We start from the raw sequence: 26,941 nt of genomic DNA on the forward strand, positions 1-26,941 counted from the left end.
AAAGAGAGTGAGTTCAAAATAGGTCAAAAAAGTTGACCTGTTATTGTGGTTACCTACTCTTGCCTGGAAAATCCCATGGACAGAGGAGCCTGGTAGGCTACAGTCCATGGGGTCGCTAGGAGTCGGACATGACTGAGCAACTTCACTTTCACTTTTCACTTTCATGCAGTGGAGAAGGAAATGGCAACCCACTCCAGTGTTCTTGCCTGGAGAATCCCAGGGACGGGGGAGCCTGGTGGGCTGCCATCTATGGGGTCGCACAGAGTCGGACACGACTAAAGCGACTTAGCAGCAGCAGCAGCATTATTGTGTAACCACAAACACCGACAGGGCTTTGTCGCATTTACAATAAAGCTATGACACAGGTATAACTGGAGGAATGTGTGGGGAAAAAAAGCAAATGAAGACCAAGGAGGAACAACTTGTATTTAGGGAACACTTCACTTCCAGAACAGTGGAGGAATCACAAGTGAGCCTATGACAGTGACTCTCAGGCTCCTCGGAGTCCTCTGACGACTGTGTGTCCTTATTTGGTAAACACAAACAAGAGGAATGCAAAAGGACTTCTTAAAGATATCCACTGATTCACCTGTTTCAAGAGCACAAAACCACTGCGTTCCTGTTGTGCCACTCCTGGGCAGTCTTCTTTTCCTGTCCTACCAATCACAGGCAACTCAGAGATGACTTGAGTTTGACATTATAATTACTGTTTCCCCAAACTGGATATTTAACATCCAGATAATAGTAAATAGGAAGCAAGGCGTTTTTAAATTGTTCCAGTGAACACTTAAGCTAAGTATAGCAGGCACCATCTGGCTCACATTTTCATCAACTCTGTAAGAGCCACCGTCTGCCTACTTGGAGATGAGGACCAAATTCAAGTTCAGATCCCTTCCCCCTTTCTTCTCTCCTTCTTCCTCCCCCAAATACTAACCGAGGGCCTACCAGATGCCAAGAACTATTCCAGGCATTGGAGGTGCAATGAATGGTACACACACCACACACACACAAGATAAATGCCCATTTCCAATGACAATAAAGCAGGGGAGAGAGGCGATGCTTATGTTTGGATCTGGCCTCGCTGAGGCCATAAGAACATAAGAACTTAGGGGTTCCTCGCCCAAGAAACCTTCTCCCCCTTGCCCTGCCTCTCCTCCTACCTCCCCTCCTCCCCCACAGGTTCACTTGGCTGACTTCTCTCTTCACAGCATGAACATCACTTCCTCTGGAAAGCTTTCTGGTCAACTGCACCACAAATTAATCTCTCCCTCCCCTGAAACCCTAAGCACTCATCTGTGCTTCTTTTGAGATGCTTATCATTCTCTGCTTTGCATTAAATCACCTGCATTCATATGTTTCCTATATTTTCAACCTTATTAGACAACAAGGTCATTGAGGGTCTTAGATACCCTTTATCACTTCTGGCAGCTCTCACCATATTACCCGGGCACAGCAGTATCTCAATAACGTTTCTGGAATAAACAATTAGTCCATGCTGTGGTCTGAAGGTTTGTATCACCCTCCACCCCAGTTTATATGTTGAAATCCTGACATCCAATGTGATGGAGAAGGAGGCGGGGCCTTTGGGAGGTGCTCAGGCCAGGGCAATGGCGCCCTCACAGTGGAGAAGCAAGGAGGGAAGAGCACAGACAGTCCATGAAACAGCCTCACCCGTAACCAGGGAGATGGCCAACCCTCCAAAATCAACCGTGGTTTCCTCAGCTCTGAGATGGAGATCAGGTCTCTTGTAAAATGTGTGTTGTGATAATTAAATTCAGCGTCATATGTCAAAAATCTTGGCACATAACAGAAACCCAATGTTGACACGTCATTCAAAAATTTCTTGGTGGATTATCAGCAACAAAACCACAGTGACGCTGTTAGAAAAGATGTGTTCTTGATGCCACATCCCGGACCAGCTGAAGGATGAACTCATGAGAAAAGGTCTAATATTCTGTCCTAGTAACAGGAGAAGGAGGAGCCAGCCCTTCCTCTCACTCCAGCAGACGTGCTAGTGACGGACACAGTCAGCCTCCAGCCTGCGAACTGGGGGAGAGACACCAGCCTGGCTGAACCGGTTCAGACACGAAGGCAAGATGAAACGTCCGAACTCGCAACCTCTTACCTGAGAGGCTGAGAAGGCCCGCAGCCAGGACAGGCTGGAAGGTTTCGGACCACGGGAACGGCTCCAGCCACTCTTTAGCCTCATGTGTCCCTTTCATCCCCCATCATCACCACCCAAGTCCAGGCTCAAGGTATGCAAGATTAAAATTACGTGCAATCACACACCCACACACACGTGCCCACCCACATGCATGTTCTATGTCTCAGCTAGAATATCGCTTCTTCCCGCATTTGCTTGGTTGACACTTACTCATCTTTCAGGACCCAGGAAGGTATCTTTTGGGGAAACTTTTCTTGAAACTCTCAGATCAGCTGGAGACCCTCACAGGCTCCCCATACACACTTCCTCACGCTGTTCAGTTAACACCATACATTCATCTCCTTCCCTCGAGGGCCAGGTCTGTGGAGGGTGTGGGAGCAGGAGGGTGCCCGCCAAGGGCAGCAGACGCTCTTATGCTCGGATGTGACATGCTGCCGCTTCACAAAGCCTGCTTCTTTGTTCTCTTTCAAAACAGGCTTTAGTGCTGGTGAATCACCAGCGGAGAATCCTCAAAGTCCTGGGCGGTGGGGATGAGAGAGGGAGTGTCAGTGCACGTGGGTCACTCTGAGAGAGGCTCAGGGAAGTGGTCCTGTTAGTTCATTCTCCCTGAGATCCCAGCATCCCCTGCGGTGTGAAAAGCCCGGAAGCCTGGCCGACTTCCGTCTGGCAGCAGACTCCACGCCTCTTTCACGTGTGTGGGAGGTAGATGCTTGTAAGGCTTAATTCCAGGATAAAACTGGATTTTCACGAAATATAAATCCTACTGGAAGAAACTTGAGGTGAGTGTTCACTCTCCCAATATGTCTCTCAGCCAGACCTGTTGTCTCACAGAAGTTGTTTCTCCCCCCGAACCAAAGGTAAGTGAAAAGATTCAAGAATAAGCCAATGGCCGGGGAATGAACGCAGCATACAGGGCAGAAAAGCGAGTCTCCTAATTCCTAACTCAGGGAAGTTTCCACATGTTACTCTGCTCTGTTCGTTCACTTTTACTCTGTGAGAGAGCCATGCAAAGCAGATTAAAACCTAAGATGAGTCCTGTGAGCTCTGAAACTCCAGTGAGAACTGAAAACAGACTGGCTGCACCTGGATGTCGGTGAAGGGCGCCTGGGGGACTGGCCAACTGACCCTGAAGTGGGTTCCCGAGCCCAGGGCCCGGGCTACGGATGTTGCCCATGGAAACGTCAGGTTTCCATGGAGAGTTCTCTAGACTGGTTTCATGTCACACTCTCGCTAAGTCCACCAAACACAGAGGGTCAGCTTGTAGAAACATGGCAGAGATGTCAGCCAGGAGGGCTACCTCTGATACTTTTGAAGCAATTGTTTCTGAACTTTTTTCTATTCATGGTAGACTTTATACATAGAACGCCCAGATTATTAGCTGTTTTCACATACTGAACATAAGCCAGCCAGGAGCATCAGGTGAAGAAATAGAGCATCACCCAGGGGTGACACAGTATGGAGCTTTCTGGAGTGGTCCATTTTGCCTGCTTTTGCCCCTTTGATTAAAGGAACTTTTCAGGGTTTGGCCTTTGTCTTTGGCTTAGAAGTTTCGGTTCCCACTGGTCCATGAGTCGCATCCATGTTGCTGCATGGTTAGTCTGCTCCTTCTCCTTCCCACATGGCTCCCACTGTGTAAACAAAGTGCAAAGCATCACTGCGAACTGATGGGCATTTGGGAAGATTCAGGCTTGAGCTGCTATCAATGTGCTGCTACACACATTCCGGCATGTGACTTTGAGTGAATTTACACCCACGTTTCTGTTGGGCATTTAACCAGGACTGGGATTGCTGTATCGTCTGAAATTAATTTTGGCATTTACTACATAATTGATGCTCACAGCGTTCTATAAAGGGCCCCCAAAATCCAAGTCCATTTATTACCTGCAGAGCTATTTGTTCTCCTTCACATCTGCGCCTTTTGGAGAGTCTATTATTATAACTGAGGTCAACGCCATGTGTCTTAACTGAGTCACCGGTCCCATCATTTGTAGATACATGGTACCATGTTATTTACTTTGGATTTCTGTTCTGGCATTTCTAATGCAATCCTAAACCACCCTCAACACACCCACTATTATTGTTGAAGTAATTTGGAAAATTCAGTAATAACAGCTAGCTAGTTCTTATAAATAGCCAATATACCTCTCCATCTGGCCCCACATAAAGGCAGGCAAATGAATATTAAATCTGACATGTGTGGGCACAGATCTGTAATAACAGGAACTGGAATATGATGCTATATTTATTATTTCATCAAAATGGGAATAATTGAGACAAAGGGATAATTAAAACCCACCATACCTGGCTTAGTATTTTCATAACTAAAGGCTTTATTTCAGATTTCTGATTTATAAGTTTCTTACTGATGGTTCATGCTCTACAAGAGGAGCTTTAACAGCTCTATATACCAAGGTGGAGAGAAGCATCCAGATAGCTTATATTCTTATTTTCTGTGACAAATTATGAATAACAACTGCAGTGGTAAGTGTCTGTGAGTGAGTGTGTGTGTGCCTGTATGTTTTTGCAGTTAATAAAATCCTTAAAAATAAAACAGTAAAGATCTGGTTTCTACAATATTTTTAATTCATATAGTTTGGAATTTTGTACTTCATAAAATCCTTAAGATGTCAAATAATACAGCATCTTTGGAAAAGCAACACTCTAATTACTATAAAACTAAGTATTTCATATGCAGTCTTCTTCCTTAAAGATAGAAAAAAACCCCATAGAATTCTCATATAATTATTTCTCAGTTCAGTAAAATCAGACATATATATTAACCTTTGAGAATTTTATAATAATGGATAGAAGTGATTTTAAGACCCAGGGCTGATCTTTCTCACATTATCAATGCTTTTACTAAATTGGGTCATTAATCATGTCATTTTGAGAATTAAAAGTGTTATCTAAAGTCGGATACTCTTTTTTCCTTTTACTTACTAAAGTAAAAATACATCCGCAAGTTATTTTTAAATTTTTACCCAGCTCAGTTTCACTATGTGGTAACATGAAGTCAAAGCAAATGACAAGCCAAGTGACAAAAGAATCAGATAAATGTGAATGCATTTCATTAAGATACTCTCTTGTCAGGATGAAAGTTTTAACTGAAGGCAACAATAAATTCAGAAGTTGTGTGCATATAAAATTAAGATCATGCCTTTGAGGATCCTTTTGAACACAGTACTTTAATCAGCCATTATCATAAAATTTACAGAGCCAAACCAAACAGAATCATTGTAGAAAATCTTATATTTTGTATGTATATTAAGAGGAAGGTACAGGTATAACAAGGCAGAACAACTGAAGAGAGTTAGAAATTAAGTCATATGCTATTAGCCGAATTATCCAGGGATAAATAAAGTTTAAAAATAAGTTAGGGAAAAATGGCAGACTGGAAAATCGAATTTATCATTCCTTCTTGATAATCAATCCTTTCTCTCGATACTAAAATAATTAATAAATGAATAAAGGCTATAAATGCATAAAGCACGAGAGCAAAACTGACAGAGGATCAGAGGGGTCCACACAGTTTTGAGGCTGAAAAATGGGTAAGCTAGAAGCCAGGAGTCTGCAGCAAGATGATGTGACCAAGACCCATCAGGACGCATTTCTGCTGGAAGGAACTTACTGAAGAAGAGACCCCTGGTGGTGATGTGGACTCCTTGGCGTCGGCCAGGTCCCTCCTGACCACTGCCCCTGAGCCCCACCAGCTGGCAGGCTCCGAGCACGCAGGCAGGGACTGCAGGTGCCTCGTCCTCAAGAAAGAACTTGGAGAAAGATGGTCACGATTTGAGAAATGTCTCTCATTGAGAGAAGCCGGCCAACCTAATTGGAAGACAAATCAACATGCAAGGTAGCAGGAAAACCACAGCCTCAGATACTGCCTGAGAGTTAGGAAAAGACATGTACCCTTCAAATAAGAACAGAATGCATCAGAAAAACAAATCAGAGAATAAGGACATGTGCTCTGAAACTGGAGGAAAAAAATTGTAGTATAGTTAAAAAAAAAATCAAAGGGATGGAAGACAAAGTCGAGGAACTACTCGAGCAAGAGAACAAGAGACAAAGTGCTTAAGATAGGAGAGAAGATTGAGCATCAGGGCAGGAAACCGAGCGGAGCAAACAGCAAAGACGGCGACTGAAGAAACCGTGAAGGGGCTCCTGGAAATAAGAGGCGTGAGTCTCCAGATCGAACCGGTGAGCGAAGTGTGAACACACACAGGGGAACAGATGTGAAGAGAAGAGAACGGATCTGAAATGACTTCCACCATCACCTGATGTGAAGAGCCGATTCATTGGAAAAGGCCCTGATGTTGGGAAAGACTGAGGGCAGGAGGAGAAGGGGGTGACAGAGGATGAGATGGTTAGACAGCATCACTGACTAATGGACATGAATCTGAGCAAACTCTGAGAGATGGTGAAGGACAGGGGAGCCTGATGTGTTGTGGTCCGTGGGGCTGCCAAGAGTCAGACACGACTTAGCGACTGAACAACAATTCTTGAGTTGGCAAAACTGTTTCAGACAAACCACAGAGGCTGAGCAGTGCTGGAAGTTTCCACGATGAGCACCCAGACACTTGAGGTTTATCCAACCCCTCACCCCGGAGTGGCAGGTGCTCCTCTGCTTTTGACTTTTGACTGTGTGACGCTGGCAGTTCAGGTCCAATGACCCACTTGGAGCACCGGGGTAGGGGGCTTACACTCTACAGTGCCTGGCTCTCTGTATAAAGAATAATCAGTACCTCCTAAGGCCATCACCTTTGTCTGTTTCACGGCACAGACGCAGATCAAGTCTTCGTGAGTCTGTGTTCTGCTCATTTAGGAAAACCAACGTGTCTAATCCTGGACCCTGGCTTAAAAGGAGGTTTACATCCTGTAGTCCCAATGTTGTCATCTTTAAATATTTCTGTGTTAACAAATACACCTACTTCTTTTTATTCACTATGTAAATTCATTCAAATAAAATGTAAATGGTGTGATAATTTTGTGCCAAAAGTCCTGTTTTCATGCAGATAAGAACTGATGCAATTTCTTTCAAATAATGGTTTATGCAGCTTCTACATGAACTCTAAACAGCGTTGAACATTATTTTTAACCCCTTGACAATTTACCTGAAAACAAAAATAAGCCAGTCTGAAATTCGTCTGAAAAGGACACCGAGGGCTCTGTCTGATCTCTGAAAATGACAAGTTATCTTCAAGTGTCTTCAGCTACACCCTCATGTCACCCTTCTTGTCAGCTGTACAAAACGAGATGCTGACAACTTATTTTAAGAATATTGTTTATTTCCTTTCAAAACACCAAAACTTCAACATCAGAAGGAGGAATTCTGACATGAAATGATAAAAACAGCATCCATTCCTTGCAGGCACTCACTGCCTGGGAGTGTTTCCTGGGAAAGCAGCTGAAACAGCTACTTTACTTAATGCAGGTCTAGGCTCCCAAGCCTTCCCAAAGGCTTTGGGAGCACAAGGCATTTGAGTTGTTTTAAATTAACCTGGGGTTTCCCAGGTGACTCAGTGGGTAAAGAACTCGCCTGCCAATGCAGGAGATGTGGGTTAGACCCCTGGGTCAGGAAGATCCCCTGGAGGAGGGGAAATGACAACCCACTCCAGGATTCTTGCCAGGGAAATCCCATGGACAGAGGAGTCTGTTGGGCTACAGTCCATGATGTTGCAAAAAATTGGATACAACTGAAGTGACTGAGCATGCATATGAAACTGGAGGGAGTGCTTCTTGTTTTTTCCTCTTTTTTAAATGTAAAAATGTTTGCTTTTCCCTCCAGTTTCATATGCATGCTCAGTCACTTCAGTTGTATCCAATTTTTTGCAACATCATGGACTGTAGCCCAACAGACTCCTCTGTCCATGGGATTTCCCTGGCAAGAATCCTGGAGTGGGTTGTCATTTCCCCTCCTCCAGGGGATCTTCCTGACCCAGGGGTCTAACCCACATCTCCTGCATTGGCAGGCGAGTTCTTTACCCACTGAGTCACCTGGGAAACCCCAGGTTAATTTAAAACAACTCAAATGCCTTGTGCTCCCAAAGCCTTTGGGAAGGCTTGGGAGCCTAGACCTACATTAAGCTTAAGAGTGCTTGAGGCTGGTGCACTAGGATGACCTGGAGGGATGGGATGGGAAAGGAGGAGGGAGGGGGGTTCTGGAAGGGGAACACATGTACACCCAAGGTGGATTCACGTCAATGTATGGCAAAACCAATACAATATTGTAAAGTTAAAAAATAGATAAATAAACTAATTAAAAAAAAAGAATCTCCTAGACTAGAGACTATAAAAAAAGCATCTTGTAGAATGATGACTTTGGTAAAGGTACACATATCTGAGACAAGTTAAATAAATACTTTCATTTTAGAATGTTTAAATTGTTCAGGAAACTCAAGCTAGACATGATGACAGTAGTATATCTAGGGTTCTGGGAGATGGCAATAACATTTAAACAGTCTCACCTCTTGCTTTGACATACAAGCAGCAAAATGTTTCATGATAACCTTGGGTGTGTTGTGGCAAACTTCTAGCGTATGTAAAGGTGCGTGTGTGTGTGTGTGTGTGTGTGTGTGTGTGTGTGTTTCTAAAACCCTCAACAGACATGACCAAAGACGCATCATGAAAAATAATATTTTTCATCTTTGGCAGCTGTGTAAAATTGAGATGACAATAACAGAACTGACATGAAAACAAAACCCAGAGATTATGAATGATATAAAAATTCTTTTTACCCAGTTAATGACAATGGGCTTCCCTGGTGGCTCAGAGGGTAAAGAATCTGCCTGCAATGCAGGAGTCGTGGATTCGATCCCTGGGTCAGGAATATCACCTTGAGGAGGGCATGGCAACCTATTCCAGTATTCTTGTCCGGAAAATCCCAAGGACAGAAGATCCTGGCGGGCTACAGTCAATGGGGTCACAAAAAGTTGGACACAACTGAGTGACTCACACACACACAATGACAACAGGATCCTGCATACCACAGCCGAGTAAATAAATAAAAAGATTTTTAAAAAGAAGTATGCTTATGTGAAAACAAAAAAGAATCTATGAGAAAAGAAAGAAGCACAGAGTATAAAGAGACTTTTCTCCAAATCGTGCCTCACGACACACTTCCTAGACAACTGGCACAAAGGGCTGGAACCCTAACAGGCAACATACCAGTTCCCCCACCAGCCGGTCCAGATGTAGCTCTGTGGGGACAGAGTTGCAGCAACTTCCAATGAAGGCTACAGGAGTATTTTTGTCAGGGCTATTTTAATGCACTTGATTCAATCAAGGTGTGAAGTGCTACTTTAAATATTTATCAATGCCTATTTCTCTCCAGAGCCCTTATGGGTATGGTGACCCTCTCCTGTAGAATCTGTAAGGAGAGGCATGACCTTGGCTCTCAGAGAAGAGTTACTTCATTAAGAACCACAGCAAGGACGTAACAAAGAAGAAGTCAAGGAGAGCATGCAATAAAAATGCACAGAATCTAACTTTTCTTGGCAAATTTTGCCTGATGAAGTTTAATGGGCTGACTCAAGGGTGAATTAGAGAACCCTCTGTTGGGGACGAGAAACCTATGAATTAGTCTGTATTATTGCCTCTAGGATAAAGGGAACCTACAACAAAATTAATGCTCTTCCCCAGAAAGTAACTGTACACTTGCCAAGAACATCTTACTTGTAACTTGGATATTTGGAGAATTAGATCTCAAGAGAAAATGTTCACAGCTCAAAATCCCTTCTGCAGAGACTATTCTTGACCGTCTTACCCTTTTTTTGTCTTCTTTTTACCATTTTGCCTGAAATGACCTCCCAAGTCTACTTGCTCATCGCCTTATCAGGTGAGTTGGGGTGTGAGGACACCTGCCTTCTCCAGCTGGTTTATGCTGCATCCCCCACCTGCTGCAGTAGTGACCACCCACAAGAGATGTTGAGTTAAAGTGTGTCTTGTGAATGAATAAATAACTATGAAGACAACAACAGTGAACACCTCTGAGTCTTATTTTGGTACATCCTGACCATAATGCTGTGAAATAATCACATTTTATTCTCATTTCAGAGCTTAGACTGTCTAAAATAAATTGTTGGTCTGCTAACTAGCAGCATGAAGTCTTCCTTGAAAATTTTACTCAGCCAAGAATAAATGTAGAACTGTTTCCATGAGGACAAAAAAGAAATGGGAAATATCCCTGTGAACGGGAAATTATCTGAGCAGTGAATAAGGTTTGTTCTAACATGAGACCACAGAAGAGCGTGGTCATAGATGCCCATTCTCATGGGGCTCCTCACTTGCCATAAGCCACCAGGACAGACACTGCAAATGCCAACGTCTGTGATTGGATCCCTTCTGGCTCATGAGCCCTGACTCTGGTCCCGGCAGCAACGTGTCAGCTAACACGGTCATCTCCTCAGCCCCCTCTCACACTCAGACGTGGCCGTTCGACTTTGCCCCAGACAGTACAAGCCATGCGGAGGGCAATGTGCGATGCTCATAAATGCTTTTTAGCCTATTTTTAGGTGACGCTGGTGCTGCTTTGCCCATCTCCCCCTTCCCTGATCTTCACAGAAGGTAGATTTAAGGGTCACGAGGTGAGAGCATGAGGAGAGATGCCACGTATTGAAGAGGTCAGAGAAGGAAGGCAGATGGAGCCTGGACCCAGGTGGTTCGAGATGGACAAAGTGGGGTGAGGAAGAGAAGGTACTGTCTGCTGGCATTTGACTGTGACCTTTCTGGGCTTCCCTGGTAGCTCAGTGGTAAAGAATCCACCGGCAATGTGAAAGATGTGGGTTCGACCCCTGGGTTGAGAAGATCCCCTGGAGAAGGAAATGGTGACCCACTCCAGTATTCTTGACCGGGAAATCCCATGGACAGAAGAGCCTGTCGGGCTACAGCCCATGGGGTCACAAAGAGTCAGGCGTGACTGAGAGACTAAACAGCCAATACTTGGCTGTATGTCTTCTAGTGGATGTTACCACCCAGTGCTAGTGTCCTTTCTCTATAAAACACTTGCTGAGTGACTCAGGTTGAACCGAATCCTATGCAGCAGTGGGGAAGGAGTGTTGAAATACAGCTAAAAACCTTGCTGCTCAATCCTCACTTTTTTTGTTGGGGGGAGTATCTACTCTTTTGAGGACGTTTTGTATAAAAGATGACAGAAAAGTGGGTTGTGGTCAAGGAGGTATTTTCCTGTTTCTGTTTCCGTACAGGAAACATGATGATGTAGGAGAGGGTGTCATTCTGGGGCATGTCCTGAGTCACGGCCAGAGAGGCCCAAGCGTGGCCAGGCTCTGGAGAAGGGAGCAACCTGAGGGATGGGAGAACCAATGTCTCCACCCAGAACTTTTATTTTCTCGGCCAAATAGTGAGCTCAATCAGCTGAAATTAAAAGCTGGACAAGGAGTGCAGCAGTATTAAATCTAGGACTAAAAATTTAAAAATAAAGCAAACTGTTAAAATATACACATATTCTCACTTCAAATAATTAAGCTTTAGCCATCTTTATTTTGGATTGGAAACTTTAGGGCTTCCCTGGTGGCTCAGAGAGTAAAGAATCTGCCTGCAACGTGGGAGACCTGGGTTTGATCCCTGAGTTGGGAAGATCTCCTGGAGAAAGGAAAGACTACCCACTCCAGCTTTCTTTCCTGGAGAATTCCATGGACAGAGGAGCCTGGTGGCCTACAATCCATGTGGTTGTAAAGAGTCAGACATGACTGAGCAACTAACACTTTCAGGTTAATATCCTGCTTTTTTTCCCACCCTACCCACTGGGAAATTTATACTAGAGTTTGCTAAGAAGATTTAGTGAAACAATTACTCCAAATATTGGAGGATGCAAGTAATAAGCATATCTCTCAAACTGAAATCATATGTTATTCCTACCTATTCTCCACCTTCTAATGAAATTAGGGACAATAAATACCCATTGTACTACAATAATGAGTTTCTCAAAAAGAAGATGAAAATGGTGTAACCAAACAACATGGCTTTCTGTACTGGGTTTCAGGCCATCAGATTTCATGACACATAAAAGAAACAGAACAATAATTTTGAGAAATGAGAATGCAATAGGTTTTAAAAAGGATTCTAAAAAAATGTGAATATTAGCTGATCTAGAAAAACCTTTCAAGCATAACAATGGTCGTGTGAATAGAGGAAGGTGAGTTAACCACCTAAGGCAGGCAAACATGCGGAATGAGATGGAGTTGGGCAGGACAGGTGGACACAACAAGAATCACATGGTCCCTCCTCACACATGTCCTGGGCTGAGAAGGGACGGCAGCATGGACAGGGCAGACCCTATAGAGCTTCTGAGCAGCCAAGGTGAAAAGTGAAACATGTCACATGGTGCTTTGTTCTGTATTTAAAAGGAGAGAGTGGAGCAGCTGGCAAGGATTTTCTTAGCAGAATATAATAAATGCACTTAATCGCACATGTAATTTTACATAAGAGACAGGACAGCACCGTGTAGCTACTACACCAGGAACCGGGGCAGCGGAGGTCTCCCATCTACGTGTGGGCACACGCCCAGGGGGTCCAGGGCTCTTCTGGAAAACGGGTGGTTTGGCCTGAGGGACCAGATACAGAGCCTTAGACTGTGCACGGGCCTGAGCCACAGTGAGGAGGAGACTGGGCCGTGAGGAAGCCTGAATGGTGAGATGTGACGTATGGCTGGGATGACATCAAGGACAGAAGGAAGAAATACAGGTTGGATCCCAGATACCTCTCCATCAAACACTTTGAAGTAAAGGATTTGTACCATCACTTTATACCACAACTCTGTAAACACACAAGACTAAGCTCTTTTTCAAATGCCTAATAGCCTTGTAACCCATTTTAACCTTTCAAAAAAAAAAAAAATTCAGGAAAGTGAAGCCCTTGATTTATGGAAGGGAAAATTGGGAGGGGTCCACAGAGATCACATAGAATTTTAGGAGTAGAAAAGCCTTTAGAGATATTGGCTCACAGAGAAATTGGCTTACACATAAAGTAAATTGAATTAAATCTCCTTCTAACTGATGAGTGTACAATGAGGAACTGAAGGGTAATGTGACATCAAAAAGCCTCCAATACAAATACTACTTCAGTAGACTGTCTCATTTCTTCATTATTCTTAAGAAAGAAATCAAAGCAGATGCACTTGTCTTCTAAATTTTAACTCTTACACAAATTCTCTCCCAAAGATAATATAAAAAAACTAAAATTATTTACTTTCTGAACCTCCTAATTTAGCTGATCTTTCATATGAAAACAGCTATTTTTTAAATGACAAATGTGGTGCTTGGTTTGTGTAAATCGATTATTCCCAATGAATCTAAGTGCTGCAAATCCACTCCCTCCTCTCCTTTTCTGATTCTTGTTCATTCTCTCTCTTGCTCTCTGTTTTATTTCTGTTTCTGTCTCCATCCTTCCACTCTACCTCATACAACAAAAAGCTACAAATAGAAGCCACAAGACTGTTGGCTATGCTATCGTTACTCCCAGGGTTTTCCTTGTCCATATGAGGGGAGGTAAGGGGCAGGCCTAGAACTGTAAGTGTATCACAGTTGCTCATGACTTGTTTCTGAGCCTCTCCAATCCTTGAACTGCGTTTTTGCCCCCTTTTACTAACAGAGGAAATTAGTCAATAAGTTCCATTTTCATTAAAAGTGTCACACATAATCTGCTGACTAAAAAGATCAAACATTAGTTGCTGACAGAGACGTCATCTGTTCTCATAACCAAACGTGCATAAATGTAAACGTTATTTAGAAGAATGAGATGCTCTCTGTAACTCAAGACTCCGAAGTGGGGTCGCTGGAACACCATCCCAGTAACTCGCAGATACACCTAGAGCAGTGACCATAGCATCCACGGTCGCGCCTCACATCAGCCTTGACCTCACGTGGCCACACTTAATAAGAGCATTCTCAACAAGGAGCGTTTGGACATTCTCAATGGAAAATGCTGGGAATCACTTAAGAAATGCTTTTAAATATTTAATGGGTAATTACATTTCTCCTCATGGGCTCCTACTCTAAACCTAACCTGACAGTTAATGACGCTCCCACATTGAGTGGCTTGAGAACAGTGTTGGCAGAGCTGCCACGTGTCTAAGGGGGAGGGAACTTCCTCTGTGGTGTCTGTGACAGACACTCAAATGGAAGGGAAGGGGCAGCTCACCCCCCTACCCCGAGACCCACACCCCAGACCACTCCCGAGGGCTCTGAATAAGCCTGGATTTCTACCTGAGACAGGCTACTCTCCTCCTGGGTGTGTCAGAGCTGTCCCGGTGGGGGGCAGGAGGGGAGCCCCATGGAGGGGACATCATCGGACGGACGCCCCATGTGCTGACTGATGGAAAGAACAAATAACAGACACGGAGGCGCCCCGTTCTGAGAGGGCTCCTTCGTGGGTCCGACCACTGGAGTCAGACATGACTGGCTGTGTGGCTGCCCCCGGAGCAGGACCCTCCCGTCTGAACACCAGGATGGAGACCATGGACTGGACAGGAGCAGAGAGCCCGGGAGTGCCCCAGAGGACAGATGTAGGGACTCAAAAATTTCAAATACATACATTTCCAGGCCCCACAAAGTCAGAACCACAAAGGCAAGCTTCTGAATGGTATTTCTTAAGTGTTTCCCCATCCAAGTCGGCAACCACTGACCGAGGCCATCCGATTATTTTTGAAAGTCAGGAAATAAAGGGCTGGAAGCGTAAATAATTTGTGCCAGGTCATAAATCACCTTTTGACAGTTAGGACAAGCATTCAAGACCCCTAACATGCAAACCAGGGCTCTTTTTAGTCTGCTACCCTGCCCAATGAGTAACTGCTGGAATCCCAACTTTCATATGTTTATACACGCAAGCTTTCCTAGTCAGTGATCCCTAGCTACTCCTGGGCAGCAAGGGTAGGCACGTATGACAAAGTCATCAAACACCTGAAATGCACAGAATGAAGACCGGGTGAACGCACCAGGCCCTGGGGGTGGACGTGGAAAGGGGCAGGTACTGGGAGTCAGAGACCCCCACTCCTCTCCTCAGCTCCCCTCCCAACCTGTGCTCCCCACCACGGGAGCAGGCGCCCCAGTTCTGATGGCCCTGGAGTTGAAGATGTGGTATGGTTTTCACACAACTGGGCCCCTCCACTCACACCAATCACACACCTCTCCCTACACCTGCTGACTGCCTGGTTCCCTGATGGAAGGAAAACTCACTGTGCTGGGCTTAAAGGAGATCGAGACACTTTTCAATGACTGTGATGAGACATTTTTTTGTTTGTTTGTTTTTTGCCTTACTTGCTGAATTTTGAAGCTACCCCTGGAATAAGACGTGACTGCCCTGTGCTGTTAAATTTCCCCTGGGTGCCTGGCATGGAATAATATTTGGTCAGAGACATTACGTTAAAAAAAGAGTTCCCTCCCATTCTAATGACTTTCTTTACAAAACAGGTCCACTGATGTGAAAAATAGAACAATGACTTCAAAGAAAATGATGGAGGATGTTCTTCGTGCATTTAGAAAACACACTGCACATTAAAGATCAGAAACCTGCAAAACCATACTTCCGTTACTCTCCTTTACCATTCTTCGGGACTTAAAAGCTTTTAATGTCCAGGAAAACAGCCAAGTACAGGAGCAATAAGGAGAAGGTAGGACAATCCAAGGCACCAGCACCTTGAAGGACAGGGTCTGGGCTACGGGAGGACAAGGAACATGCTGTCAGCAGCCGTGTCCTCGCCTCAGTGCCTTCCACTGTTTGGTGCTGATAGAAATAATGGTGCATAGAGAAAATATTTGTGAAGGAATGACGTTAGTCATATTCAGTTCAGTTCAGTTCAGTCACTCAGTTGTGTCTAATTCTTTGCAACCCCATGGACTGCAGCATGCCAGGATCCCCTGTCCATCACCAACTCCCGGAGTTTACTCAAACTCATGTCCATCGTGTCGGTGATGCCATCCAACCATCTCATCCTCTGTCGTCCCCTTCTCCTCCCCTCTTCAATCCTTCCCAGCATCAGGGTCTTTTCCAATGAGTCAGTTCTTCCCATCAGGTGGCCAAAGTATTAGAGTTTCAGCTTCAACATCAGTCCCTCCAATGAACACCCAGGACTGATCTCCTTTAGGATGGACTGGTTGGATCTCCTTGCAGTCCAAGGGATTCTTAAGAGTCTTCTCCAACACCACAGTTCAAAACCATCAATTCTTCAGCACTCAGCTTTCTTTATAGTCCAACTCTCACATCCATACATGACTACTGGAAAAACCATAGCTTTGGCTAGACGGATTAGTCAAATTAGGAGTACTCTAAATAATTCTCTGGGGCTAGATGGCAGGCAGCAGAGGACAGCAGGTCACTGGCCAGCTTCAGCATCTCTGACTGTGCATTTGCAGCCCCAGCATGAGATGCTCCCAGACATGCGGTCCAGGGAACCAGGCCTGGAGGAAAGACCTGTGGTCAAGCTGCTGGTGCAAGGGCATGGAGAGCTGCTAGCCCAGGAGGATAAGGGTGGTCCACCCTCTCTTACCGTTCACAGTGATCTCACATGAAGTGAAACTGGCTGTCTTGCTAAGGAAAACAATTCTAAGTTTTATTTTCTGACTTAAAATGAGTATTGAAGATGGATGACATGCCATGTATAAGCCGAAGGCCCTTAGTTACCAAACATGCTATAAATTTCCAATTCTATAAGCTTGTCATTTGCAGCATTCATTCAATTTTAGGTCAGGGTATGTTTTCAACTTCTCAATTCTTGGTTGCTTCCAACGCAGAATGAAATGGAAAACAAAACCCACGATCTCCTTCCAGCTTCTCTCGTAATGCAAACAAATAGCATTTATTTTACATTAGAAATATGTGATTCTACTGTCATTCCATAGAGCCCTTTACTATATATCTACTTATAAGATACAATGGACAAGGACTTGTTCATCTTTCTAATATGAGGGAAGACAAGTGAACAAAACATGTTCAAGATGCTGGGAGCACTGAACTTACCTTTAAAGCCACTGTGGACTTGCCCTCACCCCCTCCCCCAAGCCCTAATTTGTGAGAAGATGTGATGTGGCCAGGAGGAGGCATCTCAGGCTCTTCACGATGCCTCCGGGTGCCCGGCACACCCTGCGTCACCCTGAGTGACCTTTGCCAAAGCCCCCAGCAGTGCCGGTCACAGACCACCCCTCCCTCCTCCTTCATCATTCTGGCCCCTGAAACATAGTTCTGTCCCACAGGACTTTCTTAATCCTGGTACAGTGTTCAGTATACTGGTGACACCAAGTAAACCTTCATTCAGTGACCAAAGAAACACGATTACCTGGGATGGAAAAATCCTCCCTTAAGTCTAGAAACCCAGGCAGTCAGTCCATCACTCAAGGTCCCCCAAGGAGGACACAGAGGCAGGAGTATAATAACTGCATCCTGTCCCCCTCCCTTGAAGGCGTGATGGTCTTCTGAACAGGGTGACAACTCAGAGAAATCCCTAAAGGTGGGCATCCATGTGCTGACGTCCATGCATCTGGCCAGATGTGACTCTTAACTGGGCCACCGTAAGAACCAGCTTCACTCACTGTCAAACCACTGGGTTATTCCGTGACGTCCAGCAGTTAGTGTGCTCTGTTCTCAGTGTCAGTGACTTTGCCCAGAGCTGACCCTTGTCTGGACACAGTCTGCCAGTCTGTAATGGGGATCTGAGACCACCTGGTCACAGGACACCTGCGCGGGGCACCAGAGACTGAGCTTCAGAACAAAGTGGTGGACCCTGCCCTCACCGCTCCAGCAGACAGAGCTCACACACCAAGCACTTCAGCAAGGTGAAAACAGATCTACTGAAAACAGTAATATCATTAAGACTGTAAGTACATTTTGAAATGTATTATTTTTCCCTGATAAGTCTATCACGTAAATCTGTAATTAGGGACTTCTAAAATAGCTAACTATTTTTTTCTTTTTTAACACAATGTGCTGTAATTGCCTTTTAAGTCAACGAGTACTTAGGGACTCTTAAAACTGCTGATTACTTGCCTGCTGTTATTTTGGAACAACAAATACTAAAGATTCCTTATGAAATTCTCCTTAGAATGAAATTGGAAATGCGTTGTTACCTGGAAAAGTTAACAATCTTCACTTTTTTCCTCGGAATAACATCTGTCCACCATCACATTTATCATTCCAGATCTGGACTTCATCTGTATTAACTCTTCTTTCAAAAAAATAATTTTATGTATTTATTTATTTTTGGCTGTGCTGGGTCTTCATCACTGCACAGGCTTTTTCTCTAGTTGTGGCTAATGGGGGCTACTCTCTAGTTGCGGTGTGCAGGCTTCTCACTGCGGTGGCTTCTCTTGTTGAGGAGCACAGGCTCTAGGATGTGTGGGTTCAATATAGTTGCGGCTCCAGGGCTCTAGAGTCCAGGCTCAGAAGCTGCGGTGCAGGGGCTTAGTTGGCCCACAGCATGTAGGATCTTCCCAGACTAGGGATCGAACCCATGTCCCCTGCCTTGGTAGGTGGACTCTCTACCACTGACCCATCCAGGAAGCCCCTTCATTAACTTATTCTACAGTCTAAGGGGATTTCCATCTCTGACAGAATAAAACTTTTCTAATTCCCAATTAGAAATTGATTCCCAAATGCTCTTAATCCCAAAGGTCCCAAAGAGGGTTTTATTAGTCATTCATTTCTTAATGCAGATTTAAGTCATTTATCTCTCTTAACAGGATAAACAACATACCAGCCCATATGGTGTATTTACAAGTCATTCTGTCATATTTATACATCTGCTATGGAACAAACTAAATGAAATAAAAATGAGCTGTATCTTTTATCAAGTTATGTTCTAGTATGCTTATTTATGCTTAACAATTAAATAAATTAGCAATGCTCTTGAGGTCCTTAGATAAATTACAAAGGTTATAGATATTATTGTTGTAGTTTGTACTACTATTAATATACATTTTAACTTCATAATAATGTTTTGTTTAATTTATTTTGTAATCAAGTTTCATAATTACTTCCAAATATAAAACAAACAGGAGCTAAAGAAAGAACAATGACAAAATTATTTAGACATGGAAGCCAGCAAGGAAATCTCATTTTTCTGCCTGTCAGCTTCCTATTTATGAAAGGTTCTTTTGTTAGCTGTGGGGGTGTTGGCCCATGTGTGTCCTACCAGGCATGAAGAGACTAATTGCACAGCTACTACTCAAGAATTCACTCTATAAAGGTTGCAGGTGAGAGGCTAGGCTGGTCTCCTGAGATGCTTCTGGTTTTAGTATAAGTGATTAAGTAATGTTTAGAGAGAGATGGATAAACAGATACATATTTATTGGAAGCCAGACACTAGCAAAATGTTGACAGACACTCCACTCATGAAGCTTACAGTCTCACTGGGACTAGTGACAAAAAGAAACAGACAATTAGAGTAATTACAAACTGTGATATGCACAATGGAGCAAAGGAAGTGGTGAAATGCAAAATCATAGTGAAAGCGGCCAGGGAAGGCCTTTCCCACAAGGAACCAGTGGAGACAAATTCTAAAGGGTGGGAACGAGTCATGTCTCAGAAGAAGAGACGGACTGTTCTGGACAGAGAAGATGGCTTATGCAAAGGCCCTGGGGTAGAAAGAATTCTTATTTAAGAAACTGAAAAGGGAGTGAGTGGAGTAGAGGCAAGTAAAAGGAAGACAGGGAGGTCAGAAGTGTGTGTGCTCACCTTTTCTCTCTTTGCGCATTTCTCCATCTGATCTCACCCAACCCACTCCTTAGGCTGGCACTGAGTGGGCATTCATTTGTAAACAGTGAGCCCCCAATCCAGGCTGGGGTGAGGGCCAGCTATTTGCTTCCCCTGGTATACTACAGTATGACTGTGTGTCATTAGGAAGAGATCTCACTAAAGATCCCACTAGAAGGTGATGGTGTAGTAGTGGGCAGGGGCCAAGTTAATGGGCCCAGGGCTGTCCTTTGGCTTCAGCACAGCCTGTGTGGGACCCTGAGGGACCCAGTAGCCCGTCCATGCCACTGTGAGGAGGCACAGCATCCCTTAAAGGGCTGGAAGATAAGCAGAGGCAGGGGTAAAGATACAAAAGGCACATAAAGAGCTGAAGAGCCACACGTGCAGACCAAGGAGAGAGGCAGGAGCAGACTAGGGGACAGAGGACAGGGTGCCACGCACATGGAGCGAAGGAGGGTAAGCTGTGCTGAACTGGGAAGGTGAAGAGAAGAGCTGCTGACACCCTCTCATCAGACACCCGGGAAGCCACTGAACAACAGTGAGAACAAGTGTATGTCACCTGTGGCACATTCACGATTGTGTGAGTGTGAGTTGTAATAAGAAGTATAGACTTGCCAGGAGAAATAAGTCACTGTGGATGGTGACTGCAGCCATGAAATTAAAAGACACTTGTTTCTTGGAAGAAAAACTATGACAAACGTAGACAGTGTATTAAAAAGCAGAGAAATCACTTTGCCGACAAAGGTCCGTCTAGTTAAAGCTATGGTTTTTCCAGTAGTGGTGTACGGATGTGAGAGTTGGACCATAAAGAAGACTGAGTGCCGAAGAACTGATGCTTTCAAACTGTGGTGCTGGAGAAGACTCTTAAGAGTCCCTTGGACAGCAAGGAGATCAAACCAGTTAATACAAAAGGAAATCAACCCTGAATATTCATTGGAAGGACTGATGCTGAAGCTGAAGCTACAATACTTTGGCCACCTGATGTGAAAAGCCAACTCATTGGAAAAAATCTTGATGCTGATTGAGGGCAGGAGGAGAAGGGGGTGACAAAGGATGAAATGATTGGATGGCATCATCGATTCAATGGACATGAGTTTGAGCAGACTCCGGGACATACTGAAGGACAGGGAAGGCTGGCGTGCTGCAGTCCATGGGGGTGCCAAGAGTCAGACACAACTGAGCGACTGAATAACAACAACAAATAGATACAGTCTTCACCTCTGTCCTGGCCCAGAGCTCCTAAGACCTTTGGAATTTTAGGGGTCTTATGTGGCTCAGCTGGTAAAGAATTCACCTGCAATGCGGAAGACCTGGGTTCAATCCCTGGGTTGGGAAGATCCCCTGGAGAAGGGAAAGGCTCCCCACTCCAGTATTCTGGCCTGGAGAATTCAATGGACTGTATAGTCCACGGGGTCGCAAAGAGTCGGACACGACTGAGGGACTTTTACTTCACTTTATTACATTAATGATGTGACTGTGCAAAGCACCACAGAATGAGGGCTGGGTGTCAGGAGAAGCAACCACTGATCAGAGGTTTGGAGCTTCCAGTCCTGCCCAGTCCCGACTCCCGACCCCAGAGAGGGGAGAGGAGCGGAGACTGAGCTCAAGCTCTAATGGCCAAGGACTGAATTGCAGTACCTCTGTAATGAAACCCCTGAAAATTCCCCAAAGCATGGCCAGGTTGGTGAACCCCCATGGAATCTGTGGGAGAGGGGATTTGGGGAAGAGCAGGGAAGCTCCATGGCCCTCCCCAGACCTCACCCTAAGCATCTCTTTCACCGGCTGCTCCCCAGACGTATCCTTTTATTAACCAATGATTGAGTGAGTAAAAGGTTTCTCAGTTATGAACCATGCTAGCAAATTAATCAAACCTAAGGAGGGGACAGTAGGAACCTCCAGATTTATAGCCAGTCCCTCAGATGCACACGTGACACCCTGAACATGTGACCCCTGTGAGAACTGGGGATGAGGATGCTGGAGTAGGGGAAGCAGTAATGTAGGGCTGAGCCACCACCTCCAGTGAACAGCATGTCAACTACAAATTGGCACTTGCCACGCGCATTTGCCATCCACCTCTATAAGCATTAAATCTTGTGCTGCTGCTGCTGCTGACCTTCAACACACCCTGAAAGGAGCTCACGGTGGAGAGAAGAAATAAGCCCCTCTGTGCTCCAGGAAAAACTGGCAGGACAGGTCTTCAGATAATTGGATATTCTCAGGAGCTCATTTTATGAGCCCAATTCTGGTATCTCCTCATATCTAGAAAAGCCTTAAAATCCTTAATGGTGTCAACTGTTTCTTGTGACTAACAGAAGCTTCACGAGATTGGCAGAAACTTTCTACCAAGAGATATGTGCTTGATTGCATGTACACCCCCTTCACCAAGATCACATCTACATTGTCCTTTCCTCCACCTCCAGCCTCTCATAGCTATCTGAGGTGCTGTCTCTGGGGCTGCAGTCCACACTTTGCCCCAAATAAACCTTAACTCACAACTCTCACGTTGGGCACTTTTTTAAGTCGACAAGTATCAGACTTGAGCTGAACCGTGGGACACCTAGCTGGTGTGGGGGAAAAAACCCACATGCACATTGGAATTGGGTACAAAAAGTATTCCAATTTTTATTTTAAAGAACAGCAAAGCTCTTTCATGCTTAGTTTCATGGGGCTTACAGGGCCTGCTTATCTCAAGTCTATGTCAGTCACTCTCAATGTTTGGAACGGTCCTACATGTTATTCCACGTTCGCTCAGAGATCAGCAACCCTTTTACGACAGTGCAATCATAACAAGGAAAAAAACAGACTGGTTGTTTTAAGTTGTAGGCAGTCAAGTCAACTCCCAATTTTCTGGATCAATGAAGAGAAACGGCAGTCTAGGAAGCAAATGTGCTTGTACTTTCACCTGCCCGTTCCATCCTGCAGGGCTACTGAGCCCAGACAGCCAGCGGCAGGCAGTAAGTGGTTCGGGTACTTAATCTCACAAGCCTGCAAGTCCCACAGGTGAGGAACCTCCCCAAAGCCACAGGCATCAGAGCAGAATGGAAATTTAAACCCAAGCTTTCCTAACTCCAAAGTCCGCCATCTTGCTTCTCAAGCTCTAAGAATTTCCAATGCGAAAAATATCGGGCACCCCATTGCCTGGTGGCGTGGGTAATTTGCAGGGGCTTCCCTGGTGGCTCAGGTGGTAAAGAATCTGCCTGCAATGCGGGAGACCTGGATTAGATCCCTGGATTGGGAAGATTCCCTGGAGAAAGGGAATGGCTACCCACTCCAGTATTCTTGCCTGGAGAATTCCATGGATAGAGGAGCCTGGTGGGCTACAGTCCATGGGGTCACAAAGAGTCAGACACGACTGACTGACTAACACTTTCACTTGGGCTTCCCAGGTTGCACTAGCAATAAAGAACCCAACTGCCAATGCAGTAGACATAAGAGATGTGAGTTCAATCCTTGGGTCGGGAAGACCACCTGGAGGAGGAAATGGCAACTCACTCCAGTATTCTTGCCTGGAGAATCTCATGAGGAGCCTGACAGGCTATAGTCCACAGGGTCCCTAAGAGTTGGATATGACTGAAGCGACTTCGCACGCAATAATTTAATAAAAGAAACAACCTCTATTTAAACAAATTTAACATCAAATGTGATTGGGATTTCAGTTTCCAAATGCTATGACTAAAAATACTGCCAAGAGGCAATCCTATAGCTGTCTGAAGTGGTCCTGATATTTTTATCTTTTTAAGGACATTTAAGGGATGCAAAGCACAAGAAAAAGATCCTGACACCTCAGTGCTAACTTTTAAGTATTTAATTTTGATTCTACGTGTAGAAAAAAAAATCCACCCTGAAGGATTATACGTCAATGAAAACAGGCAAACTGTGCCCTCCTGGCCTGAGGAAAGGAGATCTCAACGCGGCAGTGGACACAGGTGAAGTGTCAGTGAGCACCTGGCCAGTAACAGAGGTTAAGAGGAGGTCGTGGTCACTTGGCCCACAAGCTGGCACTATTCCTGGCTGAGTGGGGACATTCAAGTTTCTCTCTCAAGAGGCTTTTCATAGTTACCTTTTTCAAAAGTTTTCATGATGGAATACTATGGGTTATTAATCATCATGGTCTTGGCCAAAACATACTGCACAAGGATTCCCACAAAAGTGTGGAGCCATCACGTGCATTACATCTTGGCTCGGTTTCTGCAGTGAGAATAAAGACGCTGATGAAATGGCACCGGAAGAATAGATACAAACTCATTTAGAAAAACAAAATTCTAATTGAGTCTAATAAAATCTGCATGAAGACCAACAAATTTGACTTGTGCTTTCTTGTGGCCTTTCCATCTTTAGAGGCCACCACTGTCCCTCTGCTGGTCCAGGCCCCTCATGCGCTTCTGAATTCAGGTCAACACCCTTCTAGGAGCCTGGATGGACTGGCTCATCTGCTTTGTCTTCAAAACCTCGGTAGCAATCTACATTTAGTTTTACTCATTCATAAGCAGCAATTTTATTATACATCATGTACTTCTAAACTGCAGATCCCTCAAACATAAATTAGGAAGTCACTGAAGAAAGAAACACACACACACACACACACACATATATACATAAAACATATATTCTCTTTCTATTTTCTATTCCTTTGTTTCCAAGGCATATATTATAATTCTGAGCTACAGATCTGTTGAAAAAGGGTCAAAGGAAAATACTCGTAAAGAAAAACAGATGAGAAGAACGATGTAAAAAGTGTCTACCTCATATTTTCTTTGATTTCTCTTACTTTCACAGAATACTCCTCATAGATGACCTGCTGCTGTATCTTTTATAAAAATTCACTAGAGTAAATCAATAAAACAGATAAAGTTCAAGTCAGGTTCTGCCTCCACCAAATAACAGGGTAGATTAGATGATTTCTAAGCCTTTTTCCAACTTCTAAATGTTGAATAGTCTTTTGCAGCATTTGATCAATAAAGCTATCATATTATATAAAGTACTGAAGGCAATTGATGAATCACATAAATACAACTGAAGTAAAACTACAGAGTACAATGTCTGAAAGTTAAAACATCTGAAAATATAAGAAAATTAATATTGCTAAGATGACTTTGTTCATATATGATAAAATGCTGGGTTTGGCTTTATAGATCTACTTATAAAACACAATTACTTTGATCTGATTATCAAAGATATTGGACTTACAAATTTGGTTTGAATTATATGAGTAAATAAGATCAATGCTTTGACTTAAAATAGCATGGGTGGTAAAAGATGATTTGATGTGGCTGTTTGTACAAGTACATCCATAAGAGATGGCACAAGAGTGAAGATGCTACATGTGGTCCGAGGTGCAGAGCAAGTGATCCTACCAGCTCCTCAGTCCTCAGGCATATGACACTGACTGCGGGGTGTGGCTTTCTGAAAATGAAGCTAAGAGAGCAAAGGACAGAAAGGTGACATACTGTCTTCAGAATCTTATGAGGCCAGTGTTCAAGGCACTATGAGTAAACCTGTTACGTATAAATGAAGTAGTTCTGTTTTTGGTTGAAATGGTGGAAGGGTAGGGCAAGAGGTTAGCAGAAGACAGACCATGACTGGCCTGGTATGTGCACAGGAGCCTTGAGTCGAAAGGTGCTGGTAAAAGGTTAGATTTCTGTTTTACACAGACTATTAATATTATGGCAAAGAAACAAGACAAGATAGTTATGAAGCTGTTGCAACATCAATGCTAGACCCTCAAATTTTGCTTTTTTGCAGGACCCAGGCCAAAGAATTATCTCTACTTTCCAGCAGATAAAGATTCTGTGATAAATAAATAAGAAAATAAATACTGGAGTAGGATTATGTGTGTGTGTGTGTGTATGTATTTTTGCTTTAACAGTGGGGGTGTAGACTATATATATATATATGTGTGTGTGTGTGTGTGTATAGAACTATGTGTATGTCTTAAAGTCTAGGTATTTAAAACTGAGTAAGACTAATAATGCGGATTTGAATAATTATAAAACATAGGGTTAACCAGGAAACCTATAATAAACTACAATAATAATAATTAACCCAAACAAGGGGCTTCCCGGGTGGCACTAGAGGTAAAGAATCTGCCTGCCAACGTAGGAGACATAAGAGACCTAGTTTGATCCCAGATCGAATATAGATCCCAGAATTTAGACCTAGGTCAGTTTTTCCAAACTAAAATGTGGAAAACAAAGATTCTTCTAGGCTACATTATCAAAATAATTCCTTAATGATGATAACTCTTCATTTATACAAGGCATGTCTTTTAAGGCTTAATTATGAACAACTAGCTTTCAGTGTGGCTATAATGCTGATTAATCAATTCATTTACATGATATTGAGCTTTAAAACACTTACAATGACATGAGAAAAACAGCACTGAGATAGGCTTCAGGCTAACTCTTTAAAAAGCAACAGCACAAAGAGCAAGATATGCACAACGTGGCACTTCCAAGGAATGACCTGTGACGTCACATCATGCGATGGGGTGAAGGTCAGGGCTGTCTGCATCCACCTAGCAGTCATATTTGTGGTCCCAGCCATCAAAATGAACCTGTTGGAAATTAGTCCTTGTCATCAGTATACCACTATGCCTGTGTCAAAATACTAGAAAACACACCTCTGAGATTGAGATTAAAATTGTTATAATCTCACATTACAGCTGAAACAATATTGAAAACGTGCTATGAAATAGCTTTCTGATCTAGCCACCAAAGGCAGTTACACCAGTTTTTCCAAGAAATTAAACAAGTTGTCACATTAAAAAAAATTTGTCAAGGATTGACTAGAACTTGAAAGGGTAGGACTCATCTGTTTTCCCAACTAGAAATTCTATGACGTTTTTCAGAGAACACTTCCTGTCCTCCAGCCACTGCAAGAACAAGGTCGGTACCCTCAACAGTGAGAGTCACCACCAGACACCAGGATAAACCTTAAGCTGACAGGAAATTCATGGAGTAAAAGGAAGCAATAAATCTTGATATCCTGTCAAATGAGGAGAGATGGAGCCATTGGACCCAAAGAGGCAAAGAGAGCAAAACAATATGTGCTGTGAGGTAGAAGGATTAAGAGTGATCCTAATAA

At 43.9% G+C, this 26,941-nt stretch overlaps 1 protein-coding gene across 1 annotated transcript in view; it reads right to left on the bottom strand.

Annotated features, from left to right (window-relative positions):
- L3MBTL4 (L3MBTL histone methyl-lysine binding protein 4) overlaps positions 1-26,941 on the bottom strand; it is a 227,270-nt gene that overhangs the window by 86,998 nt on the left and 113,331 nt on the right. The window contains 2 exon segments of the mRNA XM_081561578.1: positions 20,031-20,116; positions 26,307-26,411. Of these exon segments, the coding sequence (XP_081417704.1) occupies positions 20,031-20,116; positions 26,307-26,411 (191 nt within the window).

The sequence above is a fragment of the Giraffa tippelskirchi genome, chromosome 14 (genome assembly GCF_054371585.1).
Source record: "Giraffa tippelskirchi isolate mGirTip1 chromosome 14, T2T-mGirTip1v1.2.pri, whole genome shotgun sequence".
Classification (NCBI taxonomy): Eukaryota; Metazoa; Chordata; class Mammalia; order Artiodactyla; family Giraffidae; genus Giraffa; species Giraffa tippelskirchi.